The sequence below is a fragment of the Eremomyces bilateralis genome, assembly GCF_010015585.1.
Source record: "Eremomyces bilateralis CBS 781.70 unplaced genomic scaffold P152scaffold_26, whole genome shotgun sequence".
NCBI lineage: Eukaryota > Fungi > Ascomycota > Dothideomycetes > Eremomycetales > Eremomycetaceae > Eremomyces > Eremomyces bilateralis.
In genome coordinates this window covers 280,190-302,863 of record NW_022985092.1, presented here as the reverse complement: position 1 = coordinate 302,863, position 22,674 = coordinate 280,190, and the positions used below count along the sequence as shown (strand labels likewise).

General features: G+C 51.9%; 8 protein-coding genes across 8 annotated transcripts; 4 read left to right on the top strand and 4 right to left on the bottom strand.

Annotated features, from left to right (window-relative positions):
* Positions 1-117: 117 nt before the first annotated feature.
* On the top strand, positions 118-1,960 carry P152DRAFT_494968 (exo-arabinanase abnx-penicillium chrysogenum; the record flags this gene model as incomplete). Its single annotated transcript, XM_033682229.1, has 5 exons — positions 118-1,008; positions 1,058-1,144; positions 1,200-1,215; positions 1,295-1,492; positions 1,539-1,960. Exons 1-5 carry the CDS (start codon positions 562-564, stop codon positions 1,958-1,960), a joined length of 1,170 nt encoding a protein of 389 aa, XP_033530950.1. The 5' UTR covers positions 118-561.
* Positions 1,961-2,062: 102 nt separating this feature from the next.
* On the bottom strand, positions 2,063-3,785 carry P152DRAFT_484835 (MFS multidrug transporter; the record flags this gene model as incomplete). The annotated part of the gene is made up of 2 exons (XM_033682027.1): positions 2,063-3,501; positions 3,557-3,785. 2 exons carry the CDS (start codon positions 3,783-3,785, stop codon positions 2,063-2,065), a joined length of 1,668 nt encoding a protein of 555 aa, XP_033530949.1.
* Positions 3,786-7,259: 3,474 nt separating this feature from the next.
* P152DRAFT_442267 (phosphoglycerate mutase-like protein) lies at positions 7,260-8,308 on the bottom strand (the record flags this gene model as incomplete). The annotated part of the gene is made up of 2 exons (XM_033677738.1): positions 8,060-8,308; positions 7,260-7,912 (listed from the first exon to the last, which is right to left on the bottom strand). Exons 1-2 carry the CDS (start codon positions 8,286-8,288, stop codon positions 7,260-7,262), a joined length of 882 nt encoding a protein of 293 aa, XP_033530948.1. The 5' UTR covers positions 8,289-8,308.
* A 1,223-nt stretch (positions 8,309-9,531) lies between these two features.
* Positions 9,532-10,281, top strand: P152DRAFT_403779 (O-methyltransferas-like protein family 3; the record flags this gene model as incomplete). Its single annotated transcript, XM_033676722.1, has 1 exon — positions 9,532-10,281. One exon carries the CDS (start codon positions 9,532-9,534, stop codon positions 10,279-10,281), a length of 750 nt encoding a protein of 249 aa, XP_033530947.1.
* A 1,209-nt stretch (positions 10,282-11,490) lies between these two features.
* P152DRAFT_403660 (FAD/NAD(P)-binding domain-containing protein) lies at positions 11,491-13,631 on the top strand (the record flags this gene model as incomplete). The annotated part of the gene is made up of 7 exons (XM_033676715.1): positions 11,491-11,713; positions 11,783-12,298; positions 12,349-12,612; positions 12,667-12,963; positions 13,011-13,159; positions 13,210-13,315; positions 13,363-13,631. 7 exons carry the CDS (start codon positions 11,491-11,493, stop codon positions 13,629-13,631), a joined length of 1,824 nt encoding a protein of 607 aa, XP_033530946.1.
* A 183-nt stretch (positions 13,632-13,814) lies between these two features.
* Positions 13,815-17,068, bottom strand: P152DRAFT_461724 (uncharacterized protein). Its single transcript, XM_033680189.1, has 2 exons — positions 15,957-17,068; positions 13,815-15,911 (listed from the first exon to the last, which is right to left on the bottom strand). The coding sequence occupies exons 1-2, from the start codon at positions 16,672-16,674 to the stop codon at positions 14,164-14,166; spliced, it is 2,466 nt and encodes an 821-aa protein (XP_033530945.1). The 5' UTR covers positions 16,675-17,068; the 3' UTR covers positions 13,815-14,163.
* Positions 17,069-17,315: 247 nt separating this feature from the next.
* On the bottom strand, positions 17,316-18,839 carry P152DRAFT_516908 (oxidoreductase). Its single transcript, XM_033682977.1, has 3 exons — positions 18,348-18,839; positions 17,996-18,308; positions 17,316-17,941 (listed from the first exon to the last, which is right to left on the bottom strand). Exons 1-3 carry the CDS (start codon positions 18,582-18,584, stop codon positions 17,391-17,393), a joined length of 1,101 nt encoding a protein of 366 aa, XP_033530944.1. The 5' UTR covers positions 18,585-18,839; the 3' UTR covers positions 17,316-17,390.
* Positions 18,840-21,842: 3,003 nt separating this feature from the next.
* On the top strand, positions 21,843-22,313 carry P152DRAFT_461721 (uncharacterized protein; the record flags this gene model as incomplete). The annotated part of the gene is made up of 1 exon (XM_033680188.1): positions 21,843-22,313. A coding segment is annotated over exon 1 (226 nt), but the record flags the coding sequence as incomplete, so codon positions are not given.
* Positions 22,314-22,674: the final 361 nt, after the last annotated feature.

The window sequence follows — 22,674 nt, the reverse complement described above, 5'->3', positions numbered from 1 at the left end:
CTACACATTTTCGAGATCTTATAATATTCTTATAATATTCAGCTTGGAATATTTTCGATCAGGGAATAGGGATGGCCTGTCGATGGGTATATTGGCTGAGCCAGGATGCTTACCGAGTTACCGAAGACAGTCATCCAACAGTTTGCAATTCTCCGGCTTGGAATACCGCAATCCTCAGCATCTCCAATGCAAAGGCATTAAACTTCTCTAATTTTCCCTCAAAGATCGAAGCGACCTGCGAGAAATGCCCGTCGGGTCATACGACATGTCTTGTCTAATTGGCTTCATCAATCCTAGTCAGGGATCTGCGAACGGGAACGGTCTCGCCATTGGTGGAGGACAAGTACCATAGCGAATGGTTAAATTCGGGTTTCCGGGGAACAGGCTAGATATATGAAAACCTGGTTGCCAATGCGAGGCATATAGCAATGATGCGTGCAGGGGAAAAGAGGGCGGAAAGCGCCGAATATAAATTATCATGGACTGATCTCCACATCGCGAAGAATCTGAAGTCACGGTGCAGAGCTACGACATCCGCACTACCTCGTTTCCGCGATCAACATGTTGTCCCTCCCCATCAAAGCGTGGCTCGTCGCCGCCGCCGCCATCATCTCCACGGCTGTCTCAACCCCCGTGGACGCCCAATCCCCTCCGCGACCCCAAACCCGACCCCACGAGCTCTCCAGCGTCGTGATCCACAGCCCGCCGCGCAACTACACCGACCCGCACGTCCTGTACGCGCGGACCGTCCAGCTCCCGAACAACGACCTTCTCGCCACCTGGGAGAACTACAGCCCCGAGCCGCCGTTAGTGCACTTCCCCATCTACCGATCGGCCGACAGCGGCGAGACGTGGGCGGAGATCGCCCGCGTGCAGGACACGGAGCTGGGGGTTGGGCTGCGATATCAGCCGTTTTTGTATCTGCTTCCGGAGACGATTGGGGGGTTTAAGAAGGGGACGCTGCTGCTTGCTGGGTCGGCGATTCCGATGGATCTGTCGTCAACGCAGGTAAGATTATCCCTAAGGATGGGTTATTAGTAGCTAACATGCTGGATAGCTTGAGTTGTACGCATCCAAAGATTGGGGGCGGACGTGGGAGTTTGTGTCTCATGTAGCGAAGGGAGGAGTGGCGATTCCGAACAATGTAAGTGGACTTAGACCCCTTCTAGCATCCACGAGGACTGACAGCCGGATGACAGGGAGAAACTCCAGTGTGTAAGTGACAAGAGCCATATTGCCGAGATTTCATTCCGAATCGTTGCAATCTCGAAAGTTCGAAGCTGATCGTTGACAGGGGAGCCATTCTTGATGACATACCAGAAGAAGCTCATTTATTATTATGCGGACCAGCGCGATAACGCCACGTATGGTCAGAAGCTTTCCCATCAGACGTCGTCGGACTTGATCAACTGGGGTCCTCCTGTTACTGATGTCGCGTACCCAACCTATACCGACCGCCCAGGAATGCCGACCGTCGCGTATCTGCCCAACGGTAAGTCCCTAAGGAAGTGTTCCTCTCACTCCGCTCACTATATCAGGTCAATACATCTACGTATACGAGTATGGAGGCGGCCCCAACCCCACCGAACCGAACTACAGCTTCCCCGTCTTCTACCGCCTCTCCAAGAACCCCGAGAAGTTCAACGACGCGCCCCACCATCCCATCGTCTCCAAGGACGGGACCGTGCCGGATGGCTCGCCGTACGTCGTGTGGACGCCGGTCGGCGGCAAGCATGGTACGATCGTTGTGTCGTGCGGAACGAGGACGGAGATCTTCATCAACAAAGCGCTGGGGGCCGAGGACGCATGGGAGAAAGTGGCCACGCCGGAGGGCAAGTCTTACACGAGGTCGTTGTTGGTGTTCCAGCAGGATCCGCGGTATTTGTTGATCGCTGGAGCAGGGAAGTTGCCGCCTAGCACGACCAACGATGTTACAGGCAGCGTGGTGAAGCTTGACTAAGCTCGCGAATTGGCTAAAAGTCGATATAGTATAGATCGCTCTAATCCTATATCTAGGCCCAACGTTGGTTTTATGTGCCTGGAGATGCAGCCCCGAGTGATATTAATCCCTCGCTAGGGTATTATGCAAAACGTGCTCTTTCATGAGGAGACTGCAGAGTGCACTCAAAACTGCAAGACCGAACATGGTCCACCAAACACCTTTGAAACTCGCCATGTAAACCTCTAGTACGCCTTTCTGCCATCCAGGAGGCAGATGACGAATTTCATCAATGGAATCTCGCACCCGCCCTATGATCTCTCCCGCATTCTCTCGATCACCGAATCTCTTCCAGAGGCCCGACTTCAGCAGGTTTTGGAAAACGCCGCTGGCGATCGCGATTCCGAGAGTCGAGCCAGTGCTTCTGAATGCATACGACGCGGAAGTAATGACCGAGTGATGCTTATGATCCTCCGCACTGATCAGTGCAAGAAGTGTGATGGTCAGCATCCCTCCATATCCAATTCCGACCATAAGGATGTAGATATAGGGGGGGGCATCGGGGGTGTCCTGGTCGAAGGTTATCGCGATAAGTGCAAAACCGGCCAAAAATAAGGCTTGAGTAACGAGGTTCAAGTAGTAGTAGCGTCCTGTCGCTCGCATGATCAATCCAGAGCCCAGGGATCCAATAGCAGCGCCAAGCGCCTGGGGAATCATCCTTGCTCCTGATTGAGTCGCACTGAGGCCGCGGATTTGAAAGTAGATTGGAATGTAGAACACAACCGCGAAGACAGCCATCGTCTGAAGCCAATTGACAACACATGGAGCCCAGACCGCTCGACGCGTTAGAAGACGTGTAGGTATGATAGGTTCGGGGACTCGGTCCTCCACAAATATAAATGCCACGAGGAACACCAAAGAGAGTGGCAACGCGGTCAAAACCAGGGGATGGGTCCAGGGCACGATGTTGCCACCCGAGTTGAGACCGAGAAGGAGAAGGGTCAACGACACGACCAGCGTCATCGCCCCAAGAAAATCGACGCGGCGAATTCTAGAGAGATTATTCTCCTTCACCGGGATATTGACCGTAAAAGCGACCAGGACGCCCGAGACTGCAACACAAGGCACTTGGATAAGAAACGCCCACCGCCATCCCCAGCGATCGTTAATCCACCCACCGAACACGCCTCCGAGACCCGCGCCAAGGCCATAGCACACATTCCCAAAGCCTTGCCAGAGGCCGCGCTGGCGAAGCGGAATCAAGTCCGAAGCGACGAACGTGCTGATGGCAAACAGGCCTCCGCCTCCCATTCCGGCGATGACGCGGCCAAAGATCATGGCGGCTTCAGAGCTGGCAAGACCGCAGATCAGATTCCCGGCCCCGAAGAAGACGTTGGAGAAGATTAGGCCGGACCGACGGCCGAAGATGTCGGTGAGGCGGCCGGAAAGGGGCTGGAGGGCCGCATTGGAGATGAGATACGAGGATGCGAGCCAGGATACGAGGGTGAAGGAATGGAACGAAGTGGAAATAGGGGCGCTGAGAGTCGCAATGACCGTGGCATCTAGAACTATATTAGCGAAGTTCGGATATTAAAAGGATTGGGCAGAGAGTTCTACCGAGAGCACCAAGGAAAACGCCAACCCATATGCTGCCCATGATCACGATCAATTTCAAAGTACTCGGCTCTTTCAAGTCAGGGGATGCGAGACCACCTTCTTCGGCATTGTCGACCTCCCCAGATCCATATGCATCCAGAATGGCGCCATGGTTTTGAACCCGATCCCCCTCGCAGAGAAGCGGCGCGTGTTCCTCGTCGGGCAGAGTCGGATCGTGTTGGGCAGTCATTATGGACAATATATAACAGCGTATCTGGAAAAAATGATTCTACTGCTGACAACTCGCAACCCCAACTGCCACCTGGTAGCAGCGTCCTAGCTCTTTTGCGTGTCAATGTTCTATACGGAATGCATGAAAGGATTGTCGATCTGAAGAGACAGGATGAGAGTCAGGACTTCGTAGCTGAAAAAAGGGCCGCGCCAACGGAGGTATTCAGCTAGTATAGTTCGCTCCAAAATATTTCCGTTGCATGCCAAGTTTACAGGCGCGTTTTGATGGGCCCAGGGAATTTCTGTGAGGAATGGACCAAGCCGACCAACTCGCCAAATTCAGGATAAATTACCTCTACCTGAGGCATCAAGGTATCAATAAACTAGACTGAGATAGATAATAAGGCATTAATTTTAACCGCATTGGGACTAGCTGTAAATGTCACAGTAATACAAAAAATTGCTAATTTACGTTACATTTCCAATTGTTACATACAAGGCTGGTGAGATTTTCCCCCCTCAGAGGTATCAAAACCACCATATTTCAACTTCAACTCCAAACAGCTCAACGCCAGCTTCGAAATAATATAATTTTTAAAAAATAAGAAGAATACTAAAGCCTGGATAACCGATCCTGCTAATTTAGAGCTCCAAATCCCCGTTGCGTTGTGGTTAAATTGTGTGTTGAACTTGATGAGTTATATGAAAAAACTACCACGACTTCAATTCCAAATCACGCAACCCCGCAGCTTATTAGAATCAAATTTTGGGGTCCAAGAGCAAGAGGGAATTCTAAAGAACTCTCTCTGAGTTTTTAATTTGAAAATAATGGTGAAAATGTGGCTACATTGCCTTGTAAATTTCAAAACTGGTTATTTTGGTACTTCTGAGGGGGGAAAATCTCACCAGCCTACATACAAAGGCTGGTTTTACATGTAATTTCTATCCCTGGTTCTGCATGTGACATGGAGTGCATGGCACGCATGGGTGGAGTCACCGACTCCATCAGATAAGATAAGATCGTCGGTGGGCTTCGTAATCTCCTAACCTCGTCCATCTATTCCGTGATCAATTAGCCATCTACGTTACATCCTTAGATATAAAATCGCCGTTTTATCCGCCTTTGAATTAGGCAGCTTGGTCTGACTCTCCGATTCCGGAGGCTAGACAAGCACGTCGAAGGCGAAGGATGGAGTACTAACTCTCTCCTTTCTAACTAGTGGGAGGAAAGGTTGCGGAGAGACTGCACAAGAGTAGGCAGAGAAAATGACGGCGGGAAGCCCGGTAAGGTAGGAAATAATATGAGATAGAAATATTAGCGTAGCCCTACGTCGGTCCCTTATCTGATCTCATATCTGGTACGCGATCTGATGGGATGGGGTGCGGCTCGGGCCTTTGCCCCAGCAGAAGATGGATCCTCAGCTTTCTGTACCGTTAACCGTACTCGAGGTACTTTGCTTATTTCTTGACCATGGGCACATTATTTTGTCAATCTACTACTTTCAACTGTGTTATTGCTTCTGTGAACAATCTCCTAATACCCCAATGCCCAACTTGCCACCCCTGAATCCCCTTCGCATCACTCCATCGGTCCCTCAATACTCTCCTACCCACCAAGAGACTTCGATATGTCATTCGCACCTGTTCGATCCTATACTACGGGTTTACCCGCTAACTTGAACAATACTGTCTGAACAAGACCACCCAGCACATATACCGCGCTGACATCATCAATCAGCAAGGTGCTGTCGTCAATGATCAGCTCAACCTCCTCGATCAGTAATCTATCAAGTTGACCGTCCAGACCGGTTGCATAGCATGTCCTACGTGTGATGGAGGCTGCTGCGAGATATGTTGTATTCCATGCATTCTAATGTAAAGAGGATCCTATCCATTATCCAAAGTATCCTGTACCAAGTTGAGGAAGGCTGAAAGCCGACAGCTCAATGGTAGAACTGGTGGGATGGTGCCTCTAGATAGGTACCTCATCGATGCTTTCAGTGCCTTGGATTCGGGATGTTTCTAATGTCTACTATACACAGGCGCCGGAGAGCATATGGTCGCTGAAGTCTAAGACTGCTACGATTTACGATACCCCTTATGCTATCACGGCCTTGAAGTCTCCTAGCCTGCATGTCCATCCTGATGAATCTACCCAACCAAGCTAAACCCCCACAAGGGAAGCCCCCTCTAGGAATATAGAAGAAGGGTAGATATAGCAAAGTTCGACACATCCTACCCTCCACCAGTTGAAGTCTGAGGGTCGGCAATGATCTGTATCCAACTGCCAATTATCCACATATCTACTCCGTAGACACCGCCTTGAATTCCTTTGAGAAGGCTCAAAGCTGGAAGATGGAACACAATAGATCTGAACTTCACTACTCCGGTATCCCGAGCACAACAACCCTACCCAGAGTCGACGTCATCACCGATCCAAGAATAGACTGGCGCCGTTTCAATTCGTAGGCAAACCCTATGTTACCCCACAAAAATATAGTTGCACAGCCACAGACCTCACTTGCTCTCCTCTGCTTGATCAACATGATGGGGCTGTTCATGTTTCAACTCCGATTCACGAAGCGCTGATATCTCTCTTTGACTTCAAATAACATCCCTATGGTTCCCTCCAGTTGTGTCTCCTAAATACAGTACCTCCAGTAATCTGCCATTGCTCCCTATTTCCCGCAGCAACTTCTCCGAAGCTCAACGTTCTACCCTTCCTCTCACTCCCATCTTTCACACCTCCAAGCCAAAGGTAAGTCCCCGCCGAAGATCCGACCCTATCATCTATCATCTATACCAACCTCTGACTTCCCCCAGGAGCTCCATCGCACGTCTACCTCAGAACAATCGCATTGTGAACCGCCACAATGCCCGCCTCCACCACCTCGGTCCCCTCCGTCCTCAAACCCAAACCCGCCGACACCAAATGCCTCGAATGCGGCGACAGCTGCAGCTGCTGTATTATTCCCTGCACCATTCTGTGAGGGAATGAGGGATGCTTGATGTGGGGAGAGCTAGGCTGCGTGGCTAGCAATGGATTGAAGTTCGATGTTGAGGTTTTATGGTGTTGAGTAGAGTAGGATTCGCTGAATTGTGGGATGAGGACGAGGGAGAGGGGTGGTTGGGCGTGGGATAAGTTTCGCAGGCGGATAGACATGTACGGGCGGGGGGATATACAGCGGTGTAGCGCGATATTCGATGGATGATGTGGTCATGAAGTCGGGAGATGGTATCTAGACCCGATGCATGCATACTTAAGTGTTATCTGGAATAGTGCCATTCAGAACTTGATCAATGTCGTTAAATTAGGAGTTAATAGGAGCAATGTGGGGTTACTTACGCCCCTGGAGGTATACGGTACTTTAGACCTTCCATGCCATCCCCAAGCTGGAAGTGAAAGTCGAAACCCTGATTAAGTCGGATCCGTGACATGTCCACATATGAGTGGAAAAATCCTCCAAAGACTCGCCATAACCTCCATGCGATATCAATACCCGCCTACCCAGTCTCGATTCTTCATCAGCGTAGTGTGCTGTGCCTTATTCAGGCTCTCCATCTCCCCCCCATATCCCTCTCCACCATCCTCATCCCTCTCCCCCTTCTTCGGCTTTAACAAGTCCTTCCAGCTCTTCCTCGCCGCACTCTTCTCCGTCTCCTCATGCGCTGCCTCCTCCTCCGAACACACCCCCCTCCTCACCCGACTTTCCGCCGCCTCCACCAACACCGCATCCTTATCATCCCCGCTCACAAACTCATACGTCCGCCACTCGCAGTTCTCCCACTGATCTTTCCCCTTCTGCACGGCCCAACTCGCCCTCCGCGTCCCCGTCAACCATCCCAGAAACCCCGCATGACACACCACCGCCACGTCCGTGTGCCCCTTATTCCTTAGCATCCGCAACCACTGCCGCGCACTCTTCGCCCGCGCTTCCAGCGACTTCCCCGACGTCCCGTGCGGGCCGTTCGCCCGCTTGTCCAGCCACTCGTGGTCGGTGAGGTGCGAGAGGTCGACGCGCGCGGCGGAGATGCCGAGGAGGTTCGGGAGGCCGCCAAGGAGGAGGGGAAAGGCGGTGCCGGTGTCGCAGGGGAGATGGGAGGTTTCTTGGAGGAGGGGTTGCGCGACGATCGGACGGGGGTGGACTTCGGAGGCGGGCGCGGTCGGGGAGGTAAGGTCGGGGTGGGGGGGTCGGTCGCGGGATTTTTCGTGGCGGGAGCTGGTTGGGGAGTTTGCGTAGGAGGTGTTGGAGGAGGGCGAGCGCGAGGATGACTGTCGTGGGGTGCCTGGACGGGATATCGTGGCGGGGAAGGCGAGCACGGAGGTTTGGAGGCACCGCGTTAGGGGGGAGGAGATGATGATTGATATCGAGGCGTGGTGGGGGAAGGTATTGCGGAGTTCTTCGCATTGGCGTTTCCCAAGGGGAGTCAGTAAGGGATCGGGGAGGTGGTATAAGTCTGCAGAGAGGTTATGAAACGCCTGTCCGTGACGGACGAAGTGTATCCTGGGGGGAGCCGCCATGGCGACAGCGGGTGAAGTCCCAGATATCGGAATTTTCCAGCTCTTGATTGAATCGGAACCTAGCAATTGTGCGAGTGCGTGCTGGTAGAAGATTATGGATAGAGATGACTGTGACCGGTATTAAAAATTAAGGGAATTTTGAGAAAATTTTGAGAGCACGCTGTTGATAGAGCTAGGAACAGGTTCCTCGCGGTGGGAAGGAGGATTCCAGGAGAAGGGAGCGCAATAGGAAACGTCTCAATTGTGTAGCTACTCCAGAGTCTAGACAGCGCCGATTACTTCGATTTAGGTGGTTCGCGGCGATAGTCTCATCCACGGTTCGGTCCTATGTAAGTGGACCACCGCTTGAGAAGTGAGCTCCAGATGATTGATGACGGATAGAACGTTGAACCAGAGAGAGCGACTAATACTATGAGATATAAAGAGTACCGGTGATTACAGTTCACAGTAGGTTTCTCATGTGCTTCGTTCTGGTGAGAAGAAAATCCGCTTGCAGGCGTTGGTGAAGACGAGAAACATGATGAATGTGACGGAATCAGATGCTTCTGAACTGTGGGGCGTCGTCCCAACAACTGGAAAAATCAAACGAACCCCTTCGCTCTATCAACTTATCCTCTTGGTACACATTGGTAATTCCGTCTATCCATCTCAGGAGCAAAGCGTGTGCGCCTCCTTGGAGGAGCACACATGAATATTCCATACATTCAACAATGTCCTATCGCGAAGGAGGACGTAATTAGGTTGGGCACGGTAAAGAACAGGGAAGCCATCCTGTCGTCACAACACGAACTCGGAGCTCCCGAGCTTCCCGAGTTTTAGCTAGGTAGTTCAGCTAACCGCCGAGAAAAGCGACGTAACGAATACATCTATGATACAATTCTATTCCGTCCACTCAAGCGAACTTCGGTCCGCATGGCTTAACGCCGACTCCATATCCGGTCTGGGGTGCGCGGCGTTGCATTCCACAAGTTTCCCACGGATTGCGCGTCCTCAGTCACAACATCATGGTCCAAGTGAGTCAGAGGAAGATGGCACCTTCTCAAAGTAGGAATGATGTGATAAGGACAGCAGCGACATCGGGAGGACATCGATGCCTATATCAGTAAAGCCAGAGACCATCTTTCCATCGAACTCAGACCGTCGACATCTCCATCTCCATTACCTGTACTTCACAATTTGAGTGGACGCGATCAACGGGAAGGATTTTACTTAACCATCGCAATATCATCCGCCCACAACAGACATGTCGACCACTAACTCTTCAGTCGGTGTTCCTGCTCCCGCGTGGATCGCCGTCGACAAATACACCGAAAAGAGCCTCGACACCTCCGCCCCTCCCTTCGCGCCCACCAAATCCACCCTAGACGCCGCTCACGCGCACGCGCAGGCCAGCGGCCTCCCCGACATCGCCGTCACCGCCTCGCAAGGCAAATTCCTCATGCTGCTCGCCCGCGCCGCGCGCGCGACGAACATCCTCGAAGTCGGCACCCTCGGCGCCTTCAGCACCATCTGGCTGAGCCACAGCGCCGGTGCCGGTGCCAACAAGGCCGACACCAATGTCGTGACGGTTGAGTTCGACGCGCACCATGCGAAGATCGCGCGGGAGAACCTCGAGCGCGCGGGCGTGAGCGACCGGGTCAGCGTGGAGGTGGGCGCGGGGGTCGAGGTGCTCCCGCGGCTGTTGGAGGAGGTGAAGGCGGGGAAGCGGGAGCCGTTTGGGTTCGTGTTCATCGATGCGGACAAGCAGAATAACTGGGAGTATTTTGATGTGGCGGTGCAGTTGTCGGTGCCCGGGGGTACGATCGTGGTGGATAACGTGGTGCGGCGAGGGAATTTGGCGGACGAGGAGCTGGGGAAGCAGGATGAGCGGATTCGGGGGAGTCGAAAGGTGGTGGAATTGGCGGGGAAGGACAGTCGGGTGGACGCGGTGGTGTTGCAAACGGTGGGGGAGAAGGGGTATGATGGGTTCTTGCTGGCGGTTGTTAGGGGCTGAATGGAAAGGGATAAAGATAGTCGATGATCGGACTCGTCCGGCACGGCATGATCAACGGGGCCGAATCCTGTCTGTAACCAAGAGATGTCTTCATTTTTTAGCTGCTTAACAATGTTCTTCTCACGGTCGTGACTAATGGCTGGACTTTTGGAGGTATTTGGAAATAGCGGAAAGCAATATATAACCTTTTTTAGCATCCCATAAGTTAGTCGAAAGCCCTCAATCATTGAAATTTTTTGCCTATGTTATTTGTCTAAAGATAGAATCACAAATTTATACCCCGTTTAGTCAGTAAGCTCATCCTATATACAGTCTCTCAATAGGGCAGTATAAGGACGTCAAAGCTGAAGTATTACTGAGTACGTTATACGTGAAGTTATATCCGTGTGTGAAGGATCGAAGATTGAATTCAGTTTGATGCCTTGGGGCCTTGGGATGTGGATGCCTTACGGCCTCACGATGTGTTGTGGTCACCCCAAGGCCTACTGAATATTTCCCCTCACACTTAGATCTCCCTTTCCCCTTTGTAGATTGATTCTAGTATATCACGAATCACAGAGTTTTGCCTCATTCTTCGTGCCCTGACACCGTGGCCCTTCGGTGTGGGTCCAAGGGCCACGGATACGTCAATACGTTGATTGAGTCCTTCCACAGATCCTCCCTCCCCACTGCGGGGCTGTGGGGTTCGTCCTCCAGAGATCCCCGATTCACGATTAGAATGAATAATTCCCACCGCCTGCTTAGAACTGGAACTAGTCCCTCACTCGTCTTACAACATGAAATAGGTGCAGATGAAGTGTTCTGTACCTGATCATTCCCTATGAGTGGGGGGCACCCTGTACCCCCATCCAATTATGTTACCAGAGCTTCAACCGCCCCAAGGGGCCAAAAGGAACATCTGTCTGGGAAAGGATTCCCCTCTTCTTTGACTGTATTCGCTGCAACCTATCGTCACGTTAATTTCAGATTGTAACCTAAGCCAGATCCGAGGCGAGAAGGAATAGCGGGGTATGGCGTTCGTCCACACGATATGGCTTGGACTCCGCAACGGGATCGAGTCAAGATCGGGGACTCCGGGCGTAGAATGGCCGCACGCCTCCCGATTTTGGCTGTTCTATAAGTTTATCTTACAGTCTTCAAAGTCCTTTTTGAATATTTCATCTTCTGTTATACATTTTTCACTGTTCAAAGTCGTTCTCCAAGTTCGCCATGGCTCCAAATCTCAACCTCATCGACGGGAAGGTGGACTATTCCACGCCCGGTGCAGGTGGGTATGATATTCCGAATATCGTGTTGAATGACCCGAAGAACCGCAAGTTGAAGGTTCTCACTATCGGCGCTGGGTTCTCCAGCATCATGATGGCGCGGAGTATTCAAAAGTTCTGTGAGAATGTGGACCTGGTCATATACGACAAAAACCATGACATTGGAGGTAACGCATCCCATTGACACCCCATGGATGACGAAAGTCGTAGTAGCCACACATACTTACGGTGACCAGGAACATGGCTGGAGAATCGTTATCCTGGTGCCGCGTGCGACGTCCCATCGGCAGCATACACGTATAACTGGGCGCTCTACCCTGACTGGCCCAGATTCTTCAGTCGCTCCGCTGACATCTGGGCGTACCTAGACAAAGTCTGCGAGGCGTTTGGCCTTCGAAAATACATGACCTTTAATACTTTAGTGACACGCGCAGAGTGGTTGGAGGATGAAGGCAAATGGAAGATATCTTTGCGTCAGTCCGCACCAGACGGATCAGTCCGAGAGTTCGAGGAGACATGCGATCTATTCCTGTACGCATCAGGGATTCTCAACGATTTCAAATGGCCGGATCTACCTGGTCTCAAGTCGTTCAAAGGTCGGGTTGTGCATACCGCACGGTGGCCCAAGGATTATCAAGAAGAGGAGTGGAAGAACGACAGGGTTGCGGTCATCGGCTCAGGGGCATCGTCAATACAGACCGTCCCAAATATGCAGCCGCACGTCAATCATATGGATATCTTTGTTCGCACTGGTCCGTACTGCCCCCCCATAGACCAGGACGGAGTTGCTAAATCGTCCTAGGTGTCTGGTTCGTTCAATTCGCAGACAGCCACAGCCAAAACAAGATATACACCAAAGAGGAGCAGGATAATTTCCGAAGCAACCCGAAAAACATGGTCGCCCACTCGAAAGACATTGAGAATCAAATCAACGGCATGTGGGGAACTTTCTACCACGAGTCGGAAGGACAGAAACTGGGGCAAGCGCTCTTCAGGGAGAGGATGAAGGAGTTCATCAAGGACGAAAGGTTGCTGCAAGGATATACACCAAAGTTCCAAGTCGGATGTAAGTCAACCCGGGACGAGGAACCATCCCAGAGCTGATCAGTCTCCGTGGCAGGCCGCAGAGTCACCCCCGGCGATCCCTACATGCTCGCAATCCAGGAGAAGAACATCGATGTCCACTTCACGGCCGTGGAGAGAATCACCGAAGAGGGCGTGGTCGGTGCCGATGGAGAAGAGCGGAAGTGCGACACGATAATCTGCGCCACCGGTTTCGACGTAACCTATCGTCCACGATTCCCCATCATCGGCCGAAATGGCGTCTCTCTGAACGACAAGTGGGCCAAGGTCCCCGAATCCTACCTGGGGCTCGCGGTCTCCGACATGCCGAACATGGTGATGTTCATCGGACCCAGTCAGTCACTATCCTTCCTCACTGAGCGTCCGCTAACCACCGAGCAGCATGGCCCGTCGAGAACGGCAGTGTGGCAGGCCCGCTCCAGTACGTGGTGAACTACACTGTTGACGTCATCCACAAGATGCAGAACGAGAACATCAAGAGCTGGGTCCCAAAGCAAGAGATGAGCGACCTCTTCAATGAGCACGCACAGGTGCGCACCCCCCATTGGCCTCCGCGCCACTGATCGACTGACGTGCCCAGGAATGGATCAAACACACCGTCTGGAAAGACTCCTGCCGCTCCTGGTACAAGAACAACGACACTGGCCGCGTCAACGCCATCTGGCCTGGCTCCTCCCTGCACTACAGTTCGTCCGCCCCACCCTCCTCTAACCTCCTTGCTAACCCCCAGTAGTTGAGACCATCTCGAAGCCCCGCTACGAGGACTTCGAGATCAAATACTACAACAAGAACCCCTGGGCGTTCCTGGGCATGGGTTACTCCCTGCTCGACACGGTGCCCGGCTCCGACGTCTCGTATTATTTCAAGGAGGAGAATATCGACCCGGTGTGGGCGAAGGCGGTGGGGATCAATCTTAGTGGCTTGGAAGAAGCGGAAGCGGCGGAGAGCAGTGCGGATGCCGCGACGACTGCGGGCGCTGGTAAGTGGTCTCTGGTTGTGTAGGAGGGGATGGGTTGCTAATGTTCCTAGCATGATTCGACGGCAGTTGAACGTTAAGGTGGGAGCATGGTTGGGGAAGTGTATCGGGACTTGGAGAGGACGGGGCGCTTTGAAATATGATGCAGTTAAGACTTTATGCTCGAGATGACGATGTCAATGTAAAGGACCGGAAGTGTTAAAATTGGAGTATATTTTTATAACTAGAGGTGTTAGTATTGGAGATATCTTCCCATATGGAGCTTTTTTCTATCCATATTTATCTATGACTATGCGGTGATGAATTGTCTATAGACAGGGCTTTGAATGTATTAGGCTATAACTCGCATCATCACCGAGGTTGACAGACTCCTCGTCCTCTCCATCAGGCTGCGGACTTAAATACATCCTACATGTAGGTAACAACGAAGCCGTCATACAAAATTACACCGATCCGAGGTAAACACCGGACGATGATGTAGCATACAAAGAGGTAATATAGCTGTAAGTCAGCGACCAAACCTTAGTCCCTCACTAAATTCCTCAGATGTCTCGAGTACTATGACAAATATGACTGGGTATAGAACGCCGCTGTATCCATCGGACCAAGCCCCAGGTCCACCGTTGACCGCAACGGATCCTCCACAAACGAATCACCCATTCCTGCCTCCCCGAACGACCCCGACCCCGCCATCTCCATCTCTATCTCCATCTCCACCGCCGCCCCCGCTGTCGCGTCCGCCAACTCACTTCCTCTCGGCAGACTCGTCTCCGGCTCAACCTCAACCGGCACGGCCTCGAAATGCGCTCGTACCACTCGCTGACACATATCCTGAAACTTATGCAACCGACTCTTCGTCGCGAACTCCCTCCCAGCCCCCAACATTACCGACGACGGCCTCCCGTGCGAATGCTGCTCCTCCGGTACCCACTCACTCGTCACGCTCAGCAGCTCCCCCCGCCGATTCTCCTCCATCACGCCGCGGTGCTCGGCCATCAGATGTCGCGCGAACGCCTCGCGACTAAAAAACTGCTCCTGCGCGCAGCCGCGGTACTTGTGGATGAGGGTGAGGTGGATGAGGCGGTCGGCCCAGTCCGGGGAGTTGTCGAAGGCCTGGGGGCAGTAGTAGCAGCGGGAGGTGAAGAGGGGGTCGAAGGCGGAGCGGATGCCGGGAAGGAGGGAGCAGGAGAAGAACTCGCAGATGGTGTGGGTGGAGCGGGCGACGTCGAGGGAGGGGAAGGCGCGGTGGCAGTGGGTGCAGCGACAGGGGTGGAGGGCGGCAGCGGGGCCGAAGAGGGAGTGGTCGGCAGCGGTGAGCTCGCGGGAGCGACGTTGCTCGGCGGGGTGCGTGGTGGGGAGGGAGTGGGCTTGGCGCTTCAGCCACCATTCGGAGAGGTCGGTGCCTTGGCGGAAGTGGTCGGCGATGTGCGCGACACGGTCGGGCCAGGTGTCAGATTTTTTGCCGCAGAAGCCGCAGAGGAGGGGGAGGTCGCCGAGTTGGGTTTGGCTGATGGGGAAGACCCAGTCATCGGGGGTGGAGCGGATGTCGGATAATAGTTGATCACGATTGGTGCATTCCTTCCGGTGCGACTGCTGGATATGCTGGATAAGATGGTCCCGTCGCGTGAACGTCCGCTGCTCTTGTGGCTTGTTGGCGCATTCGTAGAAATTGTGCGCTGCCAAATGCTCCTTGGATGGTGATGTCGTAGGACACAATGGACATTCACTCAATCTCTCCTGCTCAGCGATGCTGCTTGGACAGCAAATCCACAGCTTCTGAGGGACGTGAACCGATTCCTCGTGCCGATTCCATTCGTATTTGTTGGAAAAGGCCCGTCCGCAGAACGTGCAGTAGAACTTCTTCACGTATTGGACAACCTTCTTCGAATCCAGGACGTAGCCCGATGGACCGGCCTGTATGTGTCTGCGGCGCCCGCGCCTTGATGCTCGACCGGTGGACGATACCACCGACACGCTGGGTGCGGGGGATGATGCACCTGAACCGACCGAGCTGGCCGCCGAACAAACCGAGTCCGCTCGACTTCGCCGACCCGATTCGATTCGACCATACGGCGTGTATCTATGAATGGGATTCGGGGTAGGAGTGGGGCATGGAGAGGCGGAGGCATTCTTGATGATCGCGATGGCTCGATTGTCTTCTTCTAACGGTGTCGCCAAGAAGCGTTCTAGAGGGTTACTGTCTTTGGCGACGGGCTGATCGGCAGATAAGGCATCAAGTGAGGACTTGGTCAGTTTGATGCTCTCCGGTTTCGCGGGTGCGCGAGCGCCATGACCGTTGGCTTCACCTGCTAGTCGTTAGCAAGACATTGTCTTGGCTGATGGTCACGTACCTTTCAATCTCCGAGCGCGTGTATTGCTGAACCAATTCTTGATGGTCGCGAGCTGCAGGTTCGTCGAAGAGGCCAGCTCTTCCAACTGCGCGTTCCCCGGATACGGTTGCGATTGAAAGTATCGCTCCAGCACGATGCGCGTCTCCGCCGGGATCCGAAACCCCTTGCACGCCTTCACCGGCGTGTCCACCTCTTGCGTCTTGGCTGAAATCGTGCCGCCGCGCGTGCGCAACGGGAGAAAGCTCGGAACGGGGGGCGGAGGAAACATCAGGTCTGGGGAACTGGCCTTCTGGCTCTCAAGCACGCTCGCGGGGAAACCGTGATCGACGGGCTGTCCCAGGTTCCCCACATCGTAACCGTATGCATTTTGTTGGAACACCCAATGCGCTTCCATGCTCTGGTTCGGTGCGAAGGCGGCGTCGAATTCGGTCGTCTGTGCGAGAGACGTGTCGTCGAACGTTAACGGACCCTTCCAGGGCATGCCGAAGTGGGGTGGAAACACGCCGGAGGAGTCGGATTGTTCGGGGGTGTCGGACATGAGCTCAGGGGGAGTGATGGAGGGGAGGAGGGTCAGGTCTTCATTGTCGAGGCCGAGTTGACTCTCGAAGTCAAAACTCAAGCCGGAGGAGTCGAGGGAGAGGTCGGCAGGCGTCGCGGAGGGAGGGAAGGTCTGCTGAGAGTTGGTGAAGGGGTCGAGGTAGGGAGTATAAGAGTCCATGGTGAAGGTTGATCCACCGAAACGCGTAGTTAAACGAAGGGACGGGGCATGAATAGTAGACGAAATGAAGGCGCGAACTGGGAGAGAACCATAAACGGGTGTTTAGTGAAGCTGTTCAGGATCAAACGGGACAGAAACGTTTCATGAAGGACGGGGAGGGGTCAAGTATGGAGGTATGGACTGAGGCAGTGCTGATCTGGCGGAGTAGAAGGCGGAGAACGTGGTTAGTCGAATCGGAAGAGAGGGGAGAGTGAGATGTTGGACTTGGGGATTCGGACGGTTTCAATTCGAAATCCCCCCTAAAGCATTATTGCGCAGCCCCCATCATCGATTTAGAACCAGTTTGATTGCCGAGAGTTACACATGATTTGATTCTGATTTGACCACTGATTTGATGATGATCGATGTGACTTTCAGGGCGGAGATGATGCCAGCTGCAGCAATGCAAGGGCACTAAGGCGTTAAGGCTGAGATATCCCCTATCCATGCCCATGTCAAGTGTCAACTGGCACTAACTAAGTTAGTTAATTAACTACTCAAATTCTACCCTTTTCACCTCAGAGACGGGGTCCCACACTGTTTTGCTATAGGCACCTATTCCCTACGAAATAGACGTGTATATTCTGTGACACTAATGCGTACACGATGTTGAAGACGTCGACTGCTAACCTAGCCACGTGACTATCGTTTCAGGGGACCGGCCTGGAACCATAACACTAGGCATAATGAGGCTTGGTATCCTGTTGTCCGTTGTCAAAGCGACGATAAATCTCATAGACAAGTTTATATCTCCGGAGGGCATGCTGGAAATCTGGGTACCACGTCTTGTCCGCAAACGCCTCATAAACTCTCCCTATGTTCCTAGCGGGCTCTGGCAAGTGTTCCAGCTTATCTTTCCGTATCTCGATCTTCTCCACCTTTTGACTCGCATGATCGTGGAGCTCAATGCTTACCCCCTCTACGGTATTAATAATGTTGGGTTGGGGGGAAGAGATGGTGATTTCCCCCTTCTCCCCATAGATTCTCCAGATCGTATCGGGGACCGTTTCGCTTGGACTCGGCGGCCCGCCTCGAAGGTGGACAGACAGGAGGGCCCCGGATTCGACGCGCCCCTGCAGGAGTACATCATCGGGAGAAGTCCGGTCCTGGGTCCCGAAAACTGCAAGGTCATTATGCTCATCAAGAACGGTGGCCGTTCGCCACTTAGTGTCTAGGATCAAGTTGAATGAAGCCAATTTCCCAACAACGGCGAAGAGGGCCTCGGTAACTGTGAAGGGTCAGTAGGTAGCTCAGTTCGGGGCTGCATGATTGAAATACTAACAATGGCCGAATACGATTGTGAGGGTGTTTGCTCCAATTTTACGGTCGTCGGTGAATGCATAAGCCTTCGGGGTAGACGGGCCTCCATGCATGCCAGAGGCCGTCACGGTACTAGAAAGGACTTTCCCAATCTTCCCATCCGCGATGAGGGCCTTAAGAGTAGTGACTAGGGGAGTGAAGCCGCCCTGAAATCCAACAACATTGCCGACCCCGGTCTCCCCAATGGCATCTGTCATCTCACGAAACTCCTTCAAGTCTGCCCCAAGCGGCCATTCACAGAACACCGACGCCTTTCCTCTCTCCAAAATAGGTTTCTAGCTAGCGTAGTGTTCATCGATACGGATGCAACAAACGACAAGATCCACTTCATCGTCCGCAGCCAGCTCTTCAGAGGTGCCGTAAGCCTTCGTGTCTCCTGGGAAGTTGAACTTCTTGATTGCTGTTTCTGCTGCTTCTTTGCTGCTGTTAAGAAGCGCAACAACCTGATATTCGGGAGACTGGGACAGATACGGAAAATGAGCTAAGGCAGCCCAGGCTGAGCCTGTGGGTGCGGCGGAGAGGCCAATGATAGCGGTACGAATTGGTGCCATGGCAGATGCAAATGACTTTGAAAATGAACTGAATGCAAAGTAGAGAGGAATGATTCAAGCAATACTTATATATTCCATGGCAATGGCGAAACTGAAGCGCAGATGCGCAAGGCGTTCCCTCGAAATCGAATTGGTCGCTCGAATTCATAATCAAAGAATTATAAAGCAGACATCCATATTATCAATTGTGCAATAGTTAGCACAACAGTGATCATATTAGGAGGGTTGAAACGGGCTGTCGAAAGGACCACATTGTGTAGTAAGGTGTAATCTCGCTCCTGTCAGATCCACCAGATCTATACAAGAGAGACCTTGCGCTAAGTTAGCTCTACACGGGGGAATAGTTAGACCGACGGCGCCGGTCTAATATCTGATTTTCTCAACAGCTTACTGGACTACTAGTAGACCGAAATCTAACGGCTAACCAGATGCTACTGTGGATCGATTCCTCAGCCTGCAACTGTTGCATAAACTTGCATTACGCGGGGGTGATGATTAAGCAAGTTCGCTGCCTAAACGCAGTTAGAGTACTGCAGAGACGCAACGCAAGTTGTTAGTGACGATTCCCATTGTTTAGAAAAGATATCTAGCTAGCTAGTTAAATCGGTTTAGTATATGAATCTCTACTACCAGAGCGCGCGACTAGGTAAATCTGCTAGCTTTACAGATACTCTCGGGCTATATACTCGTGCCAGGCTTCCCCCCCCTCCAGGGTGGGTGCGCCACAGATCAACGCAAACCACACAACAACGCAAAATCTGTAAATTCAACTCAAATAGTTAATTATCTCAACACCAACATGCCTCCTGAGGAAGATGATCAAGAGAGTCGAATCCTTGCAGCTGTCACCGAGTACCGACGTGGTGAAAATAAAAATATCACGTCGTTACACAACGAGTATCGCGTTCCTTACTACGCCCTTCGATCACGTATCAATGGCAAGCCGTCGAAGAAAGCTCCAAAGCCTGCCAACCGAATACTTGATAAAGCACAGGAGGATGCAGTTAAACACTGGATCAAACAGCTTGACGAAGCTGGCCGCCCGCCGACTGCTGAAATGGTGACAAATTGCGCCAATGCCATCCTCTCTCGAAACCACGCAAACCCAGAAACCCCACCTCCAACAGTCTCAAAAATGTGGACGTACCGCTTCCTTAAACGCCTTCCACCCGAATATAAGCGCATTAAACAGCGTCCAATGGATCCTAAGCGTATACAGGCTGAAGATATTGGGATAGTGCAGACTTTTTATGATCGCTGGGAGATTGCTATCAAAAGCCATCACATCCGCCCATGCAACATCTACAACATGGATGAGACAGGCTTCCAGATTGGCCAGGGAAAGGTTGAGAAGGTTATAACTGCTTTTCCTGAAGCAAATGCAAACATCGGAAGTGCCATGACACGGAAATTGGTCACTGTCATTGAATGTATCTCTGCTGAAGGCAAACCAACTAACCCCTTTCTTGTTCTGGCAGGCTCATACCATCTGGATTGGTATAAGGATTGTGGGCTTCCAGACAACTGGATGATCACCCTTACACCTAATGGGTATATCACTGATGAAGGAGGATATGATTGGATTCATCATTTCGATATAGAGACGCGCCCAGCTATATCTTCTGAATACCGGCTCCTCTTACTTGACAACCATGGTTCACACCTGACATACGACTTCCTCAAATTCTGTGAGGACCGCCGAATTATTCCTTACTTCCTTCCACCACACATGACACACCATTTACAACCTCTGGATGGAATCCCTTTTCAGCAGTACAAGCACTGGCATGCAAAGGCTGTCAATGAGGCTGCACGCCTGGGTGATGAGAGCTTCAACCATCGGCAGTTCCTTTCGGCTCTACCTGCAATAAGGGAGAAAGCCTTTACCCCACGAGTTCTCCGCGCCGGCTGGACAAGACGAAGAGTATGGCCAATTAAGCCTGAGCTTGTTATTAAAGAGTTGGAAAAGTTATGTGCAGATGATGGCCCTGTGCTTGAGTTTTTGGACGGCGAACCCGAACGTGAAAAGACCCCCTCTATATCTTCCTCCCAACTTTCCTCGCCAAAGAATGTACAAAAACTCCGACACAGTATTGAGAAGGTGAAGAAAAACCTTGCGGATATAGAGGATGTCCTTGGCGAAGTCTCGCCGTCGCTTAATAAAAAGATAAACAAGATTTTCAATGGCAGTTTACTGCAAGCAGAGCTCGGCGCGCAACAAGGCAGCGACTTAGATCGCTATTTAGATGCCAGCCACAATCGCAAACGAAAAACAACTCGTCGACGTGTTAATGCAGGAGGTCCTCTTTATGTTAAGGATGCAAATCGCCGGATTGACGAGCGGAAGGCTACGGAAATGAGGGAGGAGTGGGAGAAGCGTGAGCGACGCCGGGCGCGCGATACGAAGAAAAGGCAACGTGAGCTCACAGAGGAGGCTCGCAGGGGAGAAATAAATGGTGAAACAGCTGCTACAGCTACTGGGGATCAAGAAAATATCCCTTATTTTATAGATACTCAACCGTGGTAGAATAAATTGATTGTTTTGTTGCTTGATTTACTCGATTTTGCGTTGATCTGTGGTTTGCGTTGTTCTGTGGCGCACCCACCCTAGAGGGGGGGGAAGCCTGGCACGAGTAGCTATAGTAGAGGTGCTAGTGAAGCGATTGATTGTAAGGGCACATTCTCACTCCTGTGTACATTCCTACGTAGTATGCCAGCAATTTCCCTGCATCCACGTACTTTCTTAGCGTTGTTAGGGCTTCCCACGCTAACATCATTTCTTAACGTAGCTGGTTCAGATATAACTAAGGAGCTTTGTGATAGGCCATGCTCGTGCAAGTCTCTTTAAGCGCTATTATCGCAATAGCGTTGTACAGCTCGACTCGGTATCCGTGTTCCTCGAAGTGCCTTCTAAAGCCGCACTGATCAAACTGGCTGGGCATATGTGTGAGTTAAATAGCGGTATCGCTCAATCAGGTGATGAATGCAGCGACACAGTGGGAAAACACCGTTAGATTCCAAAAGAGCGTAGATAGATTGACCTTGATCCTTAAGAGCAGGAATCCTACAATTGGTCGAAAGAGCTGGAATGTGTCGCAAGATGCCCATGTTAGTTTCTACTGCCACCTAACATTCCTTTCACTGCCCTCTACCCCTGGGCTAGGCCTAATCAGGACTCCTCAGTCTTCTCTATGTATTTAAGGGGTAACACTAAATGAACACGCCCAGTTCTCTCCATGAACACGTTCCGTATTGATACATGAACACGTTCCGTATTGATACATGAACACGTTCCCAAACCGGTTTAGTGCATGTCTCCATACCCCTCCAAACCTCCCAATATCTGTCTGGTGTCAATTGTATGTAGAAATGTCACTTAATCGCGCCTTGAAATGGCTCGTCTCTGTCTCCAAGTGCCCGGCCTCGATGCGTACGGATATTCGTCGGATGCCGGTGAAGACGAGATAGGAAATGAGGCTCGAGAGCCTTATCGCGGAGGGGATAGGTTGGTCCTAGAGACGAACAGATTAGCGACAAAATTGAAGAACTATCAACTGACGAATCGTCTGATCAAGACCCTAACGACATACTCGACCTCCCAATCGATCTTGATGATGATATAGACCTCGCCGCCCGACCTCAACAGCCTTATGGGGGAACAGGAATGGGGACTGGAAACGAGCCCGAGGAGACACGGAGGACCTCAGGTGGTGCTTTTTTCATGATGCTCAATCTCTGATTCAGTATACAATAGTTTTTCTGCTTGCTTTGAGCGTATCTCATGTCCTATGATCTATATCTTGATGGACTCCTATGGAGACCCGTACTAAACCGGGTTGGGAACGTGTTCATGGAGAAAACCGTGCGTGTTCATTTAGTGATACCCCCATACAGTTTACAGAGTACTCGAAATGGATATTCACATGGTGACAGTCACCATAGCCAACAACGGTGATACGAGGTACCCGTTTATATGCTATGCAAACGCTTATCAACCGCCATCTCCCGCGTCGATCTTTATATGTAAGGTAGGTATCATCGCCGATCGCAAACCAAGCCATTGTAGAATGAGAAATCTAGGCACCTAATC